This window comes from Trachypithecus francoisi, unplaced genomic scaffold (assembly GCF_009764315.1).
Source record: "Trachypithecus francoisi isolate TF-2019V2 unplaced genomic scaffold, Tfra_2.0 Lachesis_group3, whole genome shotgun sequence".
Taxonomy (NCBI): Eukaryota; Metazoa; Chordata; class Mammalia; order Primates; family Cercopithecidae; genus Trachypithecus; species Trachypithecus francoisi.
In genome coordinates this window covers 160,260,214-160,280,351 of record NW_022681468.1, presented here as the reverse complement: position 1 = coordinate 160,280,351, position 20,138 = coordinate 160,260,214, and the positions used below count along the sequence as shown (strand labels likewise).

General features: G+C 43.9%; 1 protein-coding gene across 2 annotated transcripts in view; it reads right to left on the bottom strand.

Annotated features, from left to right (window-relative positions):
- The window catches only part of FAM189A1 (family with sequence similarity 189 member A1), a 466,288-nt gene that overhangs the window by 61,093 nt on the left and 385,057 nt on the right, over positions 1 to 20,138 (bottom strand). For both annotated transcript variants that reach the window (XM_033190738.1, XM_033190739.1), the window contains exon 4: positions 9,542 to 9,676. In XM_033190738.1, the coding sequence (XP_033046629.1) occupies positions 9,542 to 9,676 (135 nt within the window). The remainder of the gene's footprint in view (positions 1 to 9,541; positions 9,677 to 20,138) is intronic.

The following is a 20,138-nucleotide window of genomic DNA, read 5'->3' as shown; positions in this document are numbered from 1 at the left end:
ATGTGTGCATGTGTGTGGTGTGTGGTGTATGTGGTGTGTGGCATATGTGTGCATGTGTGTGGTGTGTGTGGGGTACGTGTGGTGTGTGTGGGGTATGTGTGTGGGGTATGTGTGCATGTGTGGTGTGGGGGGATTATGAGTAGTGTGTGTGGGGTATGTGTGCATATGTGTGGTGTGGGGGATTATGAGTAGTGTGTGGGGGGTATGTGTGTGCATGTGTGTGGTGTGGGGGGATTATGAGTAGTGTGTGTGGGGTATGTGTGTGCATGTGTGTGGTGTGGGGGATTATGAGTAGTGTGTGTGGGGTATGTGTGCATATTTGTGGTGTGGGGGGATTATGAGTAGTGTGTGTGGGGTATGTGTGCGTGTGTGGTGTGGGGGATTATGAGTAGTGTGGTGGGGTATGTGTGTGCATGTGTGTGGTGTGGGGGGATTATGAGTAGTGTGTGTGGGGTATGTGTGTGCATGTGTGTGGTGTGGGGGGATTATGAGTAGTGTGTGTGGGGTATGTGTGCATGTGTGTGGTGTGGGGGGATTATGAGTAGTGTGTGTGGGGTATGTGTGCATGTGTGTGGTGTGGGGGGATTATTAGTGTGTGTGGGGTATGTGTGCATGTGTGTGGTGTGGGGGGATTATGGGTAGTGTGTGTGGGGTATGTGTGCATGTGTGTGGTGTGGGGGGATTATGAGTAGTGTGTGTGGGGTATGTGTGCATGTGTGTGGTGTGGGGGGATTATGAGTAGTGTGTGTGGGGTGTGTGTGCATGTGTGGTGTGTGTGCATGTGTGGTGTGTGTGCATGTGTGATGCGTGAGCATGTGTGATGTGTGTGCATGTGTGATGTGTGTGCATGTGTGATGCGTGAGCATGTGTGATGCGTGTGCATGTGATGTGTGAGCATGTGTGATGCGTGTGCATGTGAGCATGTGTGATGCATGAGCATGTGTGATGTGTGTGCATGTGATGTGTGAGCATGTGTGATGCGTGAGCATGTGTGATGTGTGTGCATGTGTGATGTGCGTGCATGTGTGATGTGTTGAGCATGTGTGATGTGTGTGCATGTGTGATGTGTGCATGTGTGATGTGTGTGCATGTGTGATGTGTGCATGTGTGGTGTGTGCATGTGTGGTGTGTGTGCATGTGTGATGTGTGTGTATGTGTGATGTGTTGAGCATGTGTGATGTGAGCATGTGTGATGTGAGGATGTGTGATGTGTGTGCATGTGTGATGTGTGCATGTGTGATGTGTGCATGTGTGATGTGTGTGCATGTGTGATGTGTGCATGTGTGATGTGTGTGCATGTGTGATGTGTGTGCATGTGATGTGTGTGCATGTGTGATGTGTGTGCATGTGATGTGTGAGCATGTGTGATGTGTGAGCATGTGTGATGTGTGTGCATGTGTGATGTGTGAGCATGTGTGATGTGTGCATGTGTGATGTTTGCATGTGTGATGCGTGAGCATGTGTGATGCGTGTGCATGTGTGATGTGTGCATGTGTGATGCGTGTGCATGTGTGATGCGTGTGCATGTGTGATGTCTGCATGTGTGATGCGTGTGCATGTGATGCGTGTGCATGTGTGATGCGTGTGCATGTGTGATGCGTGCATGTGTGATGCGTGTGCATGTGTGATGCGTGTGCATGTGTGATGCGTGCATGTGTGATGCGTGTGCATGTGTGATGCGTGCATGTGTGATGCGTGTGCATGTGTGATGCGTGTGCATGTGTGATGTGTGCATGTGTGATGCGTGTGCATGTGTGATGTGTGTGCGTGTGTGATGCGTGTGCATGTGTGATGTGTGTGCGTGTGTGATGCGTGTGCATGTGTGATGTGTGAGCGTGTGTGATGCATGTGCATGTGTGATGCGTGTGCATGTGTGATGTGTGTGCATGTGTGATGTGTGAACATGTGGTGTTTCATAAAGCCAGTCAATGCTGCAAGTTTCATCACAAAATATTGACCATTCATTTATTCTCAAAATCATTTTTATTTCTTTAGCATGGGTAGGACTTAAGATTAAAGGATGAATTTATTTTTCAGGTCTCTAGGTTTTTTAAGAAATTGGCCTTTTTTTTTTTTAACTTTCTTAGAGACAAAGATAAGAAGGCACATAAACTCAATAACTGATTGATTTCTTGGGAAACTTTTATCTCCTTGTCCATTGATAAGGTTTCTCTGGGTAATCTGGTTTATTGTGGCTCAGTAAATGAAACCAGGTACATGAAAGAAGAATAAGATCTTTTTTTTTTTTTTTTTTTTTTGAGATGGAGTCTTGCTCTGTGGTCCAGGCTGGAGTGCAGTGGCTGGATCTCAGCTCACTGCAAGCTCTGCCTCCCGGGTTTACGCCACTCTCCTGTCTCAGCCTCCAGAGTAGCTGGGACTACAGGCACCCGCCACCTCGCCCGGCTAGTTTTTTGTATTTTTTAGTCGAGACGGGGTTTCACCGTGTTAGCCAGGATGGTCTCGATCTCCTGACCTCGTGATCCGCCCGTCTCGGCCTCCCAAAGTGCTGGGATTACAGGCTTGAGCTACGCCTGGCCAAGAATAAGATCTTTAACTCCGATTTGAATTAGGTCACTATGATAAAACTGTAAGGACATTGTTGAATATAGCAACGCATTCAAGGTGGCTAGATGCAGTGTCAGCATGTTATGAAGCACATTTCACCAGTTAACAGTTCTGATTTTTGTGACTTAAAAAAATTCTGTGAATACCATTCCAAAAATATGTCACAGTCTTGTGCTGGGTTTGACTTGGCAAAAATGGCCATCAATCTACCTAAGCATCTTTTCATTGTTTAAGCATATTTATTCTGTCATCCTTTGTTACAGAAGCCGAGACACTGTTTCAGCAGGAACGGCGGTCTGCAGCCTTGCTTTTACAGTAGCACTTGTCCACCACTGTCAAAGGCTTTCAAAAAGCAAATACTGAAATCCTAATTTTTAGACCCTATTTCCTGACTATTCATAATGAGATGCCCAGAGGCAGGCCCTGTCATCAGGGAGGAGGGACATGGGTCCAGGAGCGCTGAGACCCTTGGAGGGGCCCTGCCCTCCACCAGGACCTGCTCAGGGACCCATGAGGAGCCACCTGCCTCCCTTGGGGCTGCAGCCTTCACACCGCACCATTGGTGAATGGATACCACGATGCACCCTCCCTCTGGCTCTACAGTTCTGTGAATTCCTGTGCGCTGTGGTGGGGTTCCAGGTTCCCTGTGTGCCCTCTGCCCTGCTCTTCGGTCACCCCTGGAAGGAGGTAAGAAACCATCAATATCCTCAAGAGAGAGGCTTGTTGGCCCCCAGGGGTGCTCTGCTAAAAAAACAAAAACAAACAAACAAACAAAAAAAACAAGAGAATCCAGGAGCAGGGCCAGTCAGGAAGGGCAGAACAGAGATCAAGGAGTTTCGGTGCCTCCAAACCAACAAAACCAACAAAAGACAATCCGAGGGATGAGCAATATCGGCATGCGCTTCTGGATGCCAAATTTACTCCTCCTTGGCCATGAAGAAAGCTGGTTTCTGCTTTTTTCCCTGAGGGATGGGTTGTGCCTGTATAGCCTTCCAGGTATGGGAGGGGAGGAAGGAGGGAGGGTGGCCTGACAGGGAGCAAGCAGTTGGATAAATCTCATTAAGTCAGTATCAGTTAATTCAAACACAACTAAAATCAAAGTGCTTTGATTCCCAAGCCAATTATATAGGATTTCCCCCGCATAAATTGAGTTCATTACATACTAAGTATAGATAATCCATAATTTAATATGGAAAATTCAGACATAGAGTGTTACTAATCAGATACACAGAGCCTCAAATTAGACTACGGAAAAGATCAATGGACCTGCTTTAATTGCCAACCAAAAAGGAGCAAGCAAAAGGGCAACTAATCAAAGGAACATTCTCCTTTGCGCCTTCTTTAGCGAAGCGTCGAGAACATTTTGCAGGTGATAGGAAGGGGCTCTCACGGACATCTGTGCAAAAGAGTAGAGCAGCCTCTTCCCAGAGTGGCTCCATTTCCAGTGGCCCTGATTTGTTTGGCTGCCCAAGAGTTTTAATAAAGCAACACCGGGTCCCTGCAGAAGATCCTTTCACTGCAGTGAAAGTCATCAGGCGCAGCTTGGTTTGGATGACTTTTCAAGAGTAAGGATTATATTAAAAATGCACCACTAATTATGAGAAAACTAGATAATGTGGCACATGACTCTCAAAGGAAGAAGTATCTCTAATTATGGGAAGGAAGTACAACATCTTAATTATGCTGACTATTTAAATAGAGCATAATGCTTGAGATAGAATTTAAGGGTTAGGAATCTGCCTTAGTGCTTTGAAGTATCCATAAACTTCAGAAAAGGGATCTGAAAAAGATCTGAAATACACTGAAAAATTCACTGTAATTAACTAGCTAGAGACATCCATGGGTGCAACCCGTAACCAAGGAGAGAAGAAGGCTGCTGCCATCTCAGAGATAAAACCAAAGACACAAGGGCTCGTGGGAAAAAAAGATAAAGACAGAAGGAGCTGAGGAGGGAGTTGCCAAGACTCAAGATCACATTGCAAGCAGAGGAAAAAGGTAATGCCTGCTGCAGAAAACAGCTAGGAAGAGAAGCTTTACAAAAACCCAACAGGGATAGGGGCAGTGGCTCATGCCCATAATCCCAGCACTTTGGGAGTTCAAGGCAGGAGGATCACATGAGCCCAGGAGTTCAACACCAGCCTGGGCCAGTGAGACCCTGTCTCTACAAACAATAAAAAAATTAGCTGGGCATGGTGGCATATGCCTACAGTCCCAGCTACTTGGGAGGCTAAGGTGAGAAGATCTCTTAAGTCCGAGAGGCTGAGGCTGCAGTGAGCCATGATTATGCCACTGCACTTAACCTGGGCAAAAGACTGAGACCCTGTCTCAAAAGAGTTTGTTAGTCATTCATGCTACATTTCCAGTGTGGGTAAGGTGCAGGGGGCTCTGCTCACTGTAGTGACCCAGGCTAATGGCGCTGCCACCACCTTTTCTCTGCCAATTACTGTGCCAGTGGGAAAGAGAGCTCTGGAAGACCTCACACCACATTTAAACACTCTGACTTGAAAATGGTACATATAAGTTTTGCTTACATGGCCCCCAGCAACCACGAGGGGACAGGGAAGTACAATCTTACCATGTAAAAGGAAATTGGAGAGCTAGACATATTTTAAAACAGCATTAATGACCATCACACACCTAAAGGAGAGAAAGCATTTGGCTGACTTTAAGATTTTTCCCTGTATAGATATTCAATGCAAAAGAGAATAACATATCATTTAAAAACCCCTAAGCGGGAAAAAGTTTCCTGAAGAATTCTGCACCCAGGGGGAACAAAGATGTAGAACGTGATTCCAGATTCTGCTGAGGATAGAGAAAGCTGGAAAGAACATTGCCCCACTGTTACAACAAGAAGACATTGGGTTCTACAAATGTCCAGCTTAAGTTGAACCCATCAGACAGCTGAGGTCACAGGGCAGCAAATTCTTTTTTTTTTTTTTTTTTTTTTTTTTTGAGGCGGAGTCTCGCTCTGTCGCCAGGACTGGAGTGCAGTGGCCAGATCTCAGCTCACTGCAAGCTCCGCCTCCTGGGTTCACGCCATTCTCCTGCCTCAGCCTCCCGAGTAGCTGAGACTACAGGCAGCAAATTCTAAGGAAAAGACAGAGTCTCCAAGGAGAGACACGAGCACTTACCTAGGGTGGATGCAGTCAGACACCACCAGCTCCAGTGGAAAAGGCAGGCAAGATGCAAGATCACCAAGGTAAGGTAGCAGAGAGATGGTAGCAATGAGGAGGAGTCAAATGCAAATACTAGGAATGAAAAACAGGCACAGAGATGAAGAATGCCTTTGATAGACCAGGTCAGCAATGGACTGGAAACAGTAGAGGAAAAAATGACCAAGTGGGATTTATCTTGGGAATGCAAGGCTGACTTACCACTCAAAAGTCAATGTTATTCACCATTTGAGTGGACTCAAGAAGATAATGTACAGGAACATCTAAGCAGATGCAGTAAAAGACTGATAAAATTCAATGGCCATTAGTGGTAAAAACAAAAAACAAAAAACACTCACAGCAAACTAAGATTAGGAGGGCACTTCTACAACCTGATAATAAACATCTACGAAAAACTTAGAGCTAACATTATACTTAATCCCTAAAAGCAGGAACAAGACAAGGACATCTGTTCTCACCACATCTATGTAACACTGTACAGGGCAGTCTAGTCAGTGCAATAAAACAGGGAAAAGAAGAAAGAGGCATCTGGATTGCAATGTGTGCTGGTTTGTTTTAGGTGTCAACTTGACTGGATGAAGGATACTCGAGAACTAGCAAAGCATTATTTCTGGGTGTGTCTGTGCGGGCGTTTCCAGAGGAGATTGGTGTGTGAGTCTGTGGACTGAGTGGGGAAGACCCACCCTCAGTGCTGGGGGGCACCATCTGATCAGCGGGGGGCCTGGATAGAACAAAAAGGCAGAGGAAAAGTGAATTATTTTCTTTTTCTCTTCTGGAGCTGAGCCACCCTGTCCTGCCCTTGGATATCAGAACTCCAGGCTCTCTGGCCTTTGGACCCTGGGACTCACACTGGCGCGACCCCTTCCCCCGGGTTCTTGGCCTTGGACTGAGAGTTCCACCATTGGTTTCCCTGGTTCTGAGGCCTTTGGACTTAGACTGAGCCAAACCCCCAGCTTTCCAGGGTCTCCAGCTTGCAGATGGGCTGTCATAGGACTTCTTAGTCTCCATGGTTATGTGAGCAATTCTTTCAATAAATTCCCTCTCACCTATCCACATCTGTCCTATTGGCTCTGTTTGTCTGGAGAATGGAAGATGTAAAATTGCCTCTCTTTGCATAGCACATGACTGTCTACATAAGAAAATCCAAAGAATCTGCAAAACAGCTACCAGAACTAAGTGAGTTTAGCAAGACCACAGGATACAAGATTGGTAACAAAAATCAAATTTCTATATGCTAGCAGTGAATAAGAGACCATTAAAAAATACCATTAGGATAGCACCCATAAATGTGGAGTACTTTAAGCATAAGTATTACAAAATATGTTAAGATCTATATAATGAAATTTACACAAGGCTGATGAAGAAAAGATACACTAGAGAAATGAAGTATGACTTAAATAAATGAAGAACTATATCATGAATACATCCAGTCTCTTCAAAGTGATGTGTGGATTCCATGCAATCTCAATTAAAATCCCAGCAGGATTCTAGTAGAAAATGAATAAGCGGATTCTAAAATTTATATGGAATTACAAAGGAAATGATAGCCAAGACAATTTTGAAAAGCAACAAAGTTGGACGACAGCAATAAACAGATACCCACTTCCAATAGTCCCTGGTCCTCTTGATCTCAGATGAAAGTCATTCCCTGCCAAGGCCATTGCTCCTTGCACAGGTCCTCAGGTAGGGGACAGGGGCAGGCTGTCTCTTCACTTACCACCTAAGCCACTGCTGCCACTTCCAGACCATTGGCCTCGCACCTTGATCACAACTCCTGCCTCCTTTGAGCCTCCTGCCACCAGTTTCGATAGTTCCTACCTCTAGGTAGGCTTTGTACATAAATTCATTAAGGAGTTTAAAATGGTGTGGTTTTTCTTTTGCTATCAACTCTTATCAGTGTCCCAGGCAATTTGAATACCCACGGGGATGTGCCATGCATTCAGCTAGGCTCCCAGCCTTCCCTGAACTTCTTGACTTCAGTGGCCTTTACTCCACGCCGTTTTTGCCACCTCATACCAAGGGCTTTTCTCACCAATGTACCAGAACAGTGGATAAGAGTGAGACTGCAATGTCACCAGCTCCCACTAGACCTGAGACTGCATTCTTAGAGACAGTGTTGCTTTTTTACCAGCATTACCTTTCAAGTCGTAGTCACCACTGCAGGGGCTGGAGAGTCATGAAAACTGGGTCCTACATCCCACGAGTGAAGGCCTTCAAGGGGAATGCCAGGACCTTAGAAGAGCAGACTGAACACCCCGACCAGCCAGCTGAGGACCGGGAGGTAACATGAGGCCCAAATGCATCTTCATACTCAAGAAGATATCTCCAGGTTGAAGAAGAGACTTAGCAGTTGTCAGAATGAGATCGCAGAGTGAGCAATGGCTGCCCGTGTCCCCTTCCAGGAGGGCTGTGAAAGGCCACAGCAGACCTCAGGCACTGACCCAGGCAGGCCCCAGGATGCAGTGAGGTAGAAATGTGGGCGCAGGTAATGTGGGCATGATGAAATACCTGGTCCCGTGATGGGATGGGCTCTGCGGTGCTGCAGTTCTGGTTTCCTCCAACCCCGCTGCATCTGTCACTCTGGTGAGCTGCTGGGACCACTCACCTTGGACCATTCCTCCGTGCAAACATGGCAGGTGCTGTGAGCCAGGTGCAGTCCTACCACAGAGAGGAGCTGCATCCTCTCTCTCTGTACATCTTTGTTTGTCTACCAGCTGGTGACCACCCATGGAAGACTAATCACAGGCACTCAAGGTCAACGCTTTCCTCGTCTCCCCAGATCCAAGGTGGCTCTCTGCAGTTTCCCATCCCCTGCATACTGCGTTCCCTACACACATGCTAGAACCCCCTCCATACTGCAAACACAATTTTACCACCAACTGAGAGTTCCTTGGACTGTGCCACATATTTTTATACTTATTTATCCTTTTTTTTTCTTTGAGACAAAGTCTTGTTCTGTCACCAGGCTGGAGTGCAGTGGCTCAATCTCGGCTCACTGCAACCTCTGCCTCCCAAGTTCAAATGATTCTCCTGCCTCAGCCTCCCAAGTAGCCTGGCTAATTTTTGTATTTTTAGTAGGGGGGGGAGGGCTTCACCATGTTGGCCAGACTGGTCTCGAACTCCTGACCTCAAGTGATCCGCCCGCCTCAGCCTCCCAAAGTGCTGGGATTACAGGCGTAAGCCACTGCACCTGGACTGTGCCACATCTTTTTAAAAAGTTGTGGCACAGTTTTATTCAGGGGAAACAGAAGAATTGGGTTCACTCTTCTTATGTATTTTTAAGTAGCCAATTTTGCCTTTCAGAATAAAACACTTGGAAGAAAAAATAAAATAATATAAACAATTTTTCCAAATCACTTTTTTAAAAAGATCAGATGCTACACAAGATAACAGACTGTACGGGAGATTGTCTGATTTTTTTTTTCCTCCAAAAATCTTTTAAAAAGCAAAATAAATCCCTATTTGTTCCCTGATGGTTTAACAGCCAAAAATGTCAGAAAAGCCGTAGAATGCCTCCCATCAGCATTTGTAAAGACCTCTTTCAATCATTTGCATCCGACTTTGCACATGTCAGAGGTAGGACAATGAAATGTTAAAAATGCAAAGTGAGATCCAGAAAGCAACATCTTCAAAATCAAAATCTGTAATCCTTTCAAATGTTCTCTGGAAAGATACTCCCTCTTGCACTGAACCTACCCCAGGAAGTTAAGAGCTGAAAGGAATCTATATGTTAACAAGGCTTCCTAAACTGTCTGTAAGGCATGGGATGAAATGCATGCACAAGCAGCGCCCAGCGGGGTCACCTTCAAGGTCAGCCTCACAGCGTTGCAGTTCTCCTGCAGCGGGTTCAGCTTCAGCGTCTCCCCGAGGTTGCTGCAGCCGGACGACTGGTGCTGCAGCTCACAGCAGACACACACCTCCACACTGTCAAACTTAATCTAGACAGAGGAACACAGACAGACCTCACCGTTAACAGGCATTCAGCCCCTAAGGGTACACGTGAGTGACACAATTCAGAACACAGGAAAATGGCTCAGTTCAAAAGAGCCTGTTTTGGTGCGTTTAAGTAGTAAAGCAAAAACAATTTCTGTTGCCTCAGGCCATTAGGAGGACTTCAAATTCCTATTTAAAAAAGCTATGTATAAAAAAGCGAAAGTACATTTGAAGAAACTTAAGCTATACATTAGAGAAAATGGCAGGTGGACTGCAAAATGAGATAAAGGTCAATAAACTGAAAATCACTCACGCTGATGTATGCACTGAGATGTGTTATCCTAGCTCTGTGCCTTGGCTCATTCTCCTTCCATAGTCAGAAATTTCCTGCCTCACTTCATGGCCTATCAAACTCCTGCTCATCCATCAAGACCCAACTCCAGTGCCACCCTCGAGGCCTTGTCTGGTTTTCCTGCCTCACTGCTACTGAAGACTGACTTTATCCAGCTACAGGTGCATCTTATCACCATAGTATTGACAATGGCAGTAAGTTGTAGGCGTTCAATAAATGTTGAATGAATAAAAATGGCTTGGAAAAAGGAAAACCATGGAAAGAAAAAACAATGCATTTCAAGTATTTTACAAAGCAGTGTTAGATGAAAACAGAGTATGAGAGTCTCAGTGAGAAGGAAGGGAACAGAGTTACCAGTGCCTAGGAGAAAAGTAGCTTAAAAAAGTCAAGTCCTAGCCAGGTGTGGTGGTATACCACCTGCATTCACAGCAACTCAGCAGGCCAGGGCAGGAGGATCGCTTCAGAGGAGTTTGAGACCAGCCTGCCTAGGCAACATATTGAGACCCTGTCTCAAAAATACATAGATAAAAAATAATAAAGTCCTAGATGTAAAACTACTAAAAAAGAAGATCAGGCCAGGTGTGGTGGCTCACACCTGTAATCCCAGCAGTTTGGGAGGCTGAGGCAGCCAGATCACGAGGTCAGGAGTTCAAGACCAGTCTGATCAACACAGTGAAACCCCGTCTCTACTAAAAATACAAAAACTAGTCAGGCATGGTGGTGGGCACCTGTAATCCCAGCTACTCAGGAGGCTGAGGCAGGAGAATTGCTTGAACCCAGGAGGTGAAGGTTGCAGTAAGCTGAGATCGTGCCACTGCACTCCAGCCTGGGTGACAGAGCGAGACTACATCTCAAACAAAAAAAAATCAGTAAAATCTATGCAATTTTATTCAAAATAACACTGAACATGAAACAAGTTATTTTCCTTAGACTAAGAAGTGCCCTACTTTCCAACAGATAATATGTTTACAGCAGCCAACTCAAAGTACAAATACTTTTCAGACAAATATTGGCCATTTATAACTGTAACAAATAATTTTTCATTGCATGAAGTATTACTGAGGCTGAGGCAATACTTATAAAACCTCCAGGTATCAATGTGTCTGCCTCTCCTAAATACTGGAGGAGGGGTAATGCAGCATCCTCAGAGCCAAGAAATGTGCTGATATTCACCGGAGGAGGTCAGCTTTCATTTTCTCCGGTTAGCTTAAGACTTAGCCCCGCCACCCCCTGCCACCCCCTGCCCCATGTCAGGTGGGCTTTGCAACTGGCTTTCAGCAGTAGAATATGGGTAGAAGTGATAGCTTGCAGGTTCTGAACTTAAGACCTCAACAGGCTTCGTGTTTCTGCACCCTCTCCCTGGAACTTCCAATATACAGCAGGAAAAGAACAGGTTCCAGGGAGCTGCCAGCTCTCCAGCCCCAGGAGCAGACCCATGGAGCAAGCCCACAGAACTGTTCTGCCTATGGTACACGCACACACAGCATTACTAGGTAAGATCAAACCACGTCTTAAATAACTCAAACAAATGATACTCCCACCAACAGGGTGTGAATTCAGGCTAATCCACATGCTCACCAATGCTTGCTAATGTTGGACTTAAGACATTTCTGTCCATGCAGTAGCTAATAGCTAATAATATAGCTAATAATAATAGTAGCTAATATAATAGCTAATAACATAATGCAGTAGCTAATCTAATTTGGGGGTGGGTGGGTTTGTTTTCACCTTTGCTCATTTTCTTAACCATTCACATTGCGAAACCTAACACACATACAAAAAAAGTGCACAAAGCAAACAGATTCAGTTCAATGATTTACCATTAACCAAGCACCCATGGGCCCATGGCCATGTTCCTAGAAGGCCTTCCATGCCTCATTCCCTATCATTCCTCCCCCTCGCTGCTCACCACATTCCTTGCTTTTAAAATAATCACTTATAGGCTTCCACCTTGATACATTTACCACTATAGTTTAGTTTCACCTGGTTTTCTAACTTAATATAAACGGAATCATACAATATTTTTAGTATTTGGCTTCTTTCATTCAAAATTATAAGAGTCATCTACCATACTGCATATAAATATAGTTGATCGTGTTCACTGTTGTATATTACATTGCGTGAATATGCTGCCATTTATATATCTATTCTCTTGCCAACGGACATTTGGATTGTTACTAATTTTTTTTGCAGTAAGATTAATGCTGCTTTGATATTCTGTACGGTCTGCTGGTACATACATCTGCATATTTCTTTTGGGTACAAAATATCTACTAGTCAGAGCTGCTGGGTCCCTGGGAATTTGCAGCTTTAGCAGAGAATACAAAGTCACTTTCCAAAGTGGCTGTTCCCATTTACGCACTCACCAGCACCCTTTGAGGGTTCCCATGACTCCACATCCTGGCTTGGGTTTGTTTTAGTCTTTTTAATTTTAGCCAAGAAAGTACCGGAAGAGGTACTTCCTCCCTGAAATGAGGGAGTAAGCCAAGGAAAAAAGAGAAGATGGGATCTAACACAGAAAAGAGAAAGAGGAAGTTCTAAGAAAATGGGAAAAGGATGTCCTCGCATGGTAAATACACAGACTGCCTATAGGCTGACTTGTCCAGACTGAAGCAGGAAACAGAGGCTCAATGGAAACGTCTCTAAGAAAATGAAGCTGACAGAAAGCTTGCTGGGTAGGATTGTATTCAGAGGAGATTTTCAGTTCTCCTGGGAAGTTTGAGAGTAAATCAGAACAGAGACACTACACAAATAATAAAACAATTTTAGCTCAGCATAAAAGACAAATCATATATAGTCCATGGTTTTGTTACGTATGTGGCTTGTAAATATTTTCTCAGGGTCTACAGTTAATCTTTTTATCCTCTCAAAAGGATCATTCATAGAGTAAAATTTTAAATTTTGATGAAGTCCAATTCATGTATTTTTGCTCCTACACTTTTGGTGTTGATCTAAAAACTCTGCCTAGTCCTAGATCTTTCTCCTATGTTTTTTCTAAATGTTTTATAATTTTAATTTTACATTTGATTGCATGACCCATTTTCAGTCACTTTTAGTGTAAGATATGAGACTTGGGATGAGGTTGATTATTTTTGCCTATAGATGTCCAATTGTTCCAACATTTGTTGAAAAAGCTATCTTTCCTTCGCTGAATTCCTTTTGACTTTTGTCAAAAATTAGTCGGGCATGTTTGTGTATCTATATCTGGATTCTCTCTTTATTCCATTGATCTATCTTTCCACCAATCACCAAGTCCTGATTATTGTGGCTTTAAGTCTGGAAATCAAAAAATTGATTCCTCCCATTTAATTCTTATTTTTCAAAATTATTTCTCTTTCCATATACATTGTTTTTTTGTTTTTTTTGGGTTTTTTTTGAGACAGGTCTTGCTCTGTCACCCAGGCTGGAGCACAGTGGCATGATCTTGGCTCACTGCAACTTCCGCTTCCCAGGTTCAAGTGATTCCCATGGCTCATCCTCCCAGATAGCTGGGATTACAGGCGCACGCCACCATGCCTGGCTAATTTTTGTATTTTTAGTAGAGACAAGGTTTTGACATGTTGGCCAGGCTGGTCTTGAATTCCTGGCCTCAAGTGATCCTCCCACCTCAGCCTTTCAGCCTTCCAAAGTGCTGGGTGTACAGTCATGAGCCATCACACCTGGTCTCCATACACATTTTAGAATAAGACTGTCATTGTCTACAAAAAACATGTTGCTGGGATTTTGATAGGAATTGAATCAAACCCACATTTTTTTCTTCTTTCTTTTTGAGATGAAATTTTCGCTCTCGTTGTCCAGGCTGGAGTGTAATTGCGTGATCTCAGCTCACTGAAACTTCTGCCTTCCGGGTTCAAGCAATTCTCCTGCCTCAGCCTCCTGAGTAGCTGGGATTACAGGTGCCCCCCCACCATGCCCAGCTAATGTTTTTTTTTTTTTATTTTTAGTAGAGATGGGGTTTCACCACGCTGGCCAAGCTGGTCTTGAACTCCTCACCTCAGGTGATCTGCCCACCTTGGCTTCCCGAAGTGCTGGGATTACAGGCGTGAGGCACTGCGCCCGGCCCAAACCCACATATTAACTGGGGGAAAATTGACACATTTACTACATTGAATTTTCCAATTTATTTATTTATTTCATCATTGTTAAGTAGTTTTCAGTGTATGTTTTGTTAGATTTACACTTATGTATCTTTTTAAGCAATTTTTAATTTCAGTGTCCATATGCTCGCTGTTAATATGCAGTATTACTGTTACTATATAGCTCACTATTAATACACAAGAAATACAACTGAATTTTGTATGTTTATCTTGTATCCTACAACCTTGCTGAACTCACTTATTAATTCTAAGAGGCTTGTTTTATTCCATTTATTTTTTAAAGATTCTTTGAGTTTTCTACATAGATACTCATGTCATCCACAAACAGGGTTAGTTATATTTCTTCCTTTCTAATCTGTATGCCTTTTATTTTATTTTCTTGCTATACTGCATTGGCTTGAAATTACATCATTATGTTCTATGTTGAAAAAAATGGTATGAATGAGCATGCTTGCCTTGTTCCCGAGCTTAGGAGAAAAGCATTCAGTCTCCATTAAGTGTGTTGGCTGTAGGTCTTTTGTAGATGCTCTTTTTCACGTTGGAAAGTTCTCTATGCCTATTTTTCTAAGTTTACTTTTTAGTTATGAAAAGGTGTGTGATTTTGCCAAATGCTTTTTCTGCATCAATTGATATAACCATATGGTTTCTCTTCTTTAGCCTGCTGATATGATAGAATAAATTGACTGATTTTTGAATATCGAACCAGCCTTGAATCCCTGGAATAAATCCCTCTTGGCAGTGATGTATAATTCCTTTCAGACATGTTGAATTTTATTCATTATTATTTTGTTAAGGATTTTTGTATTTCCATTACATTAATAATGGATATTGGTCTGTAGTTTTATTTTTCTATACTGTCTTTGTCTGGTTTTTGATAGCATGGCAATATTACCTTCACAAAAATCAATCTGGAAGTGTTCCTTCTATTTTCTCAGAGAAATTGTTTAGAAATGGTATTAATTCTATAAATGCTTAACAGAATTCTCCAGTGAAACCATCTGGACCTGGAGATTTTGTTTTTGGAAGTTTTAGAATTATAAATTCAATTTCCTTAATAATTATAGGACTATTCAAATTCTCTATTTTATATTGTATGAATTATGTTAGTTTGTGTTTTCCAAGAAATTGATCTATTTCATCTAAGTTGTGAAGTTCATTTGTGTAAAGCCGTTCCTATTATTCCCTTATCATCCTTTTGATGTCTGCTGGGTCTGTAGTTCTATACCGGTTTCTTCCCAGATATTAGGAATTTGTGTCTTCTAACTTTTTTCTTGCTAGAGTTTTGTCACTGCTGTTGATGCTGTCAAAGTCTCAGCTCCTTTTTCATTGTTTTTTCTCCATTGGTTTTCTGTTGTCTATTTCATTGATTTCTGCTCTTTCATTTATGATTTCCTGCCACCTACTTGCTTTGGGTTGATTATGCTGCTGTTTATCTAGTTTCTGTTTTAATTTTATTTTTAATTGAGAAATAATTCTATACTACATATTTATGGGGTACAATGTGATGTCTTAGTAACGTTTACATTGCAGAATGATTGAATCAAGCTAATTCACAAATCACCTCACATTTTTTTTTTTTTTTTTTTTTTGAGGCGGAGTCTCGCTCTGTCGCCCGAACTGGAGTGCAGTGGCCGGATCTCAGCTCACTGCAAGCTCCGCCTCCCGGGTTTACCCCATTCTCCTGCCTCAGCCTCCCGAGTAGCTGGGACTACAGGCACCCGCCACCTCACCCGGCTAGTTTTTGTATCTTTAGTAGAGACGGAGTTTCACCGTGTTAGCCAGGATGGTCTCGATCTCCTGACATCGTGATCCGCCCGTCTCGGCCTCCCAAAGTGCTGGGATTACAGGCTTGAGCCACCGCGCCCGGCCATCACCTCACATTTTTAAAACAATTTTCATTTTACTTTAAGTTCTGGGATACAGGTGCAGAATGTGCAGGTTTGTTACACAGGTATATATGTGCCATAGTGGTCTGCTGCACCCGTCAACCCATCATCTAGGTTTTAAGTGCCCCATGCATTAGGTATTTATCCTAATGTTCTCCCTCCCCTTGCCCCCACCCCCTGACAGGCCCCGGTGTGTGATGTGCCCCTCCCTGTGTTCATGTGTTCTCACTGTTCTACTCCTACTTATGATTGAGAACATGCAGTGTTTGGTTTTCTGTTCCTGTGTTAGTTTGCCGAGAATGGTGGCTTCCAGCTTCATCCATGTCCCTGCAAAAGGCATGAACTCATTCTCTTTTATGGCTGCATAGTATTCCATGGTGTATATGTGCTACATTTTCTTTATCCAGTCTATCATTGATGGGCATTTGGGTTGGTTCCAAGTCTTTGCTATTGTAAATAGTGCTGCAATAAACATACATGTGCATGTGTCTTTGTGGTAGAATGATTTACAACCCTTTGGGTATATGCCCAGTAATGGGATTGCTGGGTCAAATGGTATTTCTGGTCCTAGATCCTTGAGGAATCACCACACTGTCTTCCACAATGGTTGAACTAATTTACACTCCCATCAACAGTGTAAAACCATTCCCAGGGCCGGGCGCGATAGCTCATGCCTGTAATCCCAGTACTTTGGGAGGCCGAGGCAGGCGGATCACGAGGACAGGAGATTGAGACCATCCTGGCTAACATGGTGAAACCCTGTCTCTACTAAAATACAAAAAAAATTAGCCGAGCATGGTGGTGGGCGCCTGTAGTCCCAGCTACTCGGGAGGCTGAGGCAGGAGAATGGCGTGAACCCAGGAGGCGGAGCCTGCAGTGAGCCGAGATCACGCCACCGCACTCCAGCCTGGGTGACAGAGCAAGACTCCATCTCAATATAACAACAACAACAGCAACAACAAAAACCGTTCCTATTTCTCCACAGCCTCACCAGCATCTGTTGTTTCCTGCCTTTTTCATAATTGCCATTCGAACTAGTGTGAGATGGTATCTCATTGTGGTTTTGATTTGCATTTGTCTAATGACCAGTGATGATGAGCTTTTTTTTCATATGCTTTTTGGCCGACATATTTATCTTTTTTGTGGTGAAAACATTTAAAATCTACTCTTAAGCAATTTTGAAATATACGATGCATTATTTATTTATTATAGTCACTATCCTGTGAAACAGATCACTAAAACTTACTCCAATCTAACTGAAATTTTGTACTCTTTGATCTATATCTTCTTTGGCTTCAACTCTTTTCCTTTGCTGTGAAAAACTGGACAGGAGTCCAGCTCTCCTGAAACAGTTCACTCTCCCGCATCTCAAAAACATGCAAGGAATTATTTCAGAGGATCACATCTCTAGGCTAGGCAGTAAGATTGAAGTAGCTATCATAAACAGCAAGACATTTTCCTCAGTCTGAAGGATCTTCCAGGGAAAGGGAGGGAGGATCAGCTTGGCTGGAAAGCACGATTTATCAAATAAAATAACCCTTCAATGACCCCAGGGAATAGACATCCAAATAAATCTTTTCCATCAGTTATTTCACTGAGTTTGTGATTAATTCTTAGAAAAATTCTGAAAACCTCCTGATGAGTTCTCTGACCTCGACATCTGGGTGTGCAAGTGGCTGACAGATTTATTTCAGGAGTACCCCTCAGTGTTCGGGTCATTGGGAACGACACCGCAGAGCTTTGCAAATGAGGCCACAGAAATTTTTCACAAATCTCTTTGAGGCACTTACCAGCTAGCCTGCCCCCTTTATTTACGGTCTATCAGCCTGTCTGGGAGCAGAAAGGGCTTATGCAACAGAAAGAGGGGGATACCCCCATGATTCTCTTACAGAAGTACAAATGGGATGGGTATGTGACCTTCAGATATTCTCAAAGGTAAGGCAGTGTGGGAAGGCTGAGCCTGCAGGCAGAGCAGGGCAGAGGGCTGGGAAGAGGCTGGCATGCATCAAGCCCAAGAACCCACAGTGGGCACAGCAAGGCCAGTATCCTTGGATGTGAGGAGACTGCTTCGAGGAGGAAAGAGGCGCAGCACAAGCGACAGAGTCAGACTACTCACAGTCCTAACTGCCATGGAGTGACCCACGACAAGCCATGTGACCTCTCTGGGCTTCAGGTTCCCAGGCCCCAGTGAGAATCAAATGAGATCAGAAAGGTAAAAATGCAAAGTGCCAACGTTATTTGCTGGTGTTATTGGTGTTATTATTTTCATTAAAGAATAGATTTGTATAAACTAGACCCTAATTTTTTTTCCCCAAAGGTTCAAACAAAGCTACAAAAACTAGACCATAATTTTTAAATTGTGGTAAAATACACACAACATAAAATTTACCATCTTCACCATTTGTCGGCACACAGTTCAGTGGCATGAAGCACATTCACTTCGCTGCGCTGCCATCATCCCATCACCACCATCCACCTCCACAACATTTTCATCTTTCCGAACTGAAACTCTGTCCCCACTAAACAAACCCCGTTCTCTCTCCCACTGGCCCCCAACAATCCCCATTCTACTTTCTTCCTCTGTGGATTCCATACTCCAGGTACCTCCTGCAAGTGGAATCAGGCAGTATTCGTCCTTTTGTGGCTGGTGCATTTCACTCAGCATGTCTTTAAAGTTCATCCATTGTAGCACATGCGGGGATTTCCTTCCTTTTTAGGGCTGAAGAATGTTCTATCAGATGCATCTACCATATTTTCTTGATCCACTCATCTGTAGATGGACACCTGGGTTGTTTTCAGCTCTTGGCTGCTGTGAATAATGCTGCCATGAACATGGGTGTGCAAAGTATCTATTTGAGTCCCTGCTTTCAATTCTTTGGGTAAATTCCCAGAAGTGGAATTGCTGGATCATGTGGCAATTCTGTTTAATGTTTTTTTTTTTTTTTTCCGAGACGGAGTCTCGCTCTGTCGCCCAGGCTGGAGTGCAGTGGCCGGATCTCAGCTCACTGCAAGCTCCGCCTCCCGGGTTCACGCCATTCTCCTGCCTCAGCCTCCCGAGTATCTGGGACTACAGGCGCCCGCCACCTCGCCCGGCTAGTTTTTTGTATTTTTAGTAGAGACAGGGTTTCACCGTGTTAGCCAGGATGGTCTTGATCTCCTGACCTCGTGATCCGCCCGTCTCGGCCTCCCAAAGTGCTGGGATTACAGGCTTGAGCCACCGCGCCCGGCCTCTGTTTAATGTTTTAAGAAAATGTCATCATGTTTTCCACAGAAGTCGTACCGTTTTATGTTCCACCAAGTGTGTACAAGGCTTCCAGCTTCTCTACATCCTCACCAACACTTATTTTCTGGGTTTTCAAAAAATCATAGTCATTGCAGTGGGTGTCAGGTGGTATCTCATTGTGGTTTCCATTTGCATTTCCCTAACCATTAGTGATGTTGTGTACCTTTCCATGTGCTCACTGTCACTTGTATATATTCTTTGGAGAAATATCTATTCAAGTCCTTTGCCTGTTTTTAAACTGGGTTGTCTGTGTTCTTGTTGAGTGGCAGGAGTTATTTATACATTCTGGATATTAACCCCTTATCAAATATATGATTGGTAAGTATTTTCACCCATGGAGCCTCTTATCTCTGCTGATTGTGTTCTGTGATGAGCAGAAGTCAACTCAACTTTTTGAAGACTTGTAGGTTTCCATCACTTTGACAAAAACTCTCAGTAACCTGATGATTCCTCCCTAATCCAGTAATTTTCGCTTCCTTTATCTCAAGAATGAGCCACCTAAGTCCTGCTGCAGAGGTAAGCATCTCACTTGCCTCACTCTGTCCTCGTCCTGCTTTCTGAGCAATGCCACTGTCCTGCAGCATCCCTGCTGGTGGTGGGAGAGGGTCCCCACAACACCAGCCCCAGTGACACAGGACGACATAACTGCCTTACTCTGGACTACTACAACAAACACCACAGACGGGGTGGCTTATAGACAGTAGACATGTATTTCTCAGAGTTCCGGAGGCTGGGAAGTCCAGGATTAAAACACCAGGAGATTTGGTGTATGGTGACGTCCTGGTTCACAGATGGGTCACTGTGTCCTCACCTGGCAGAAGAGGCGAGGGAGTTTTCTGGAACTTCTAT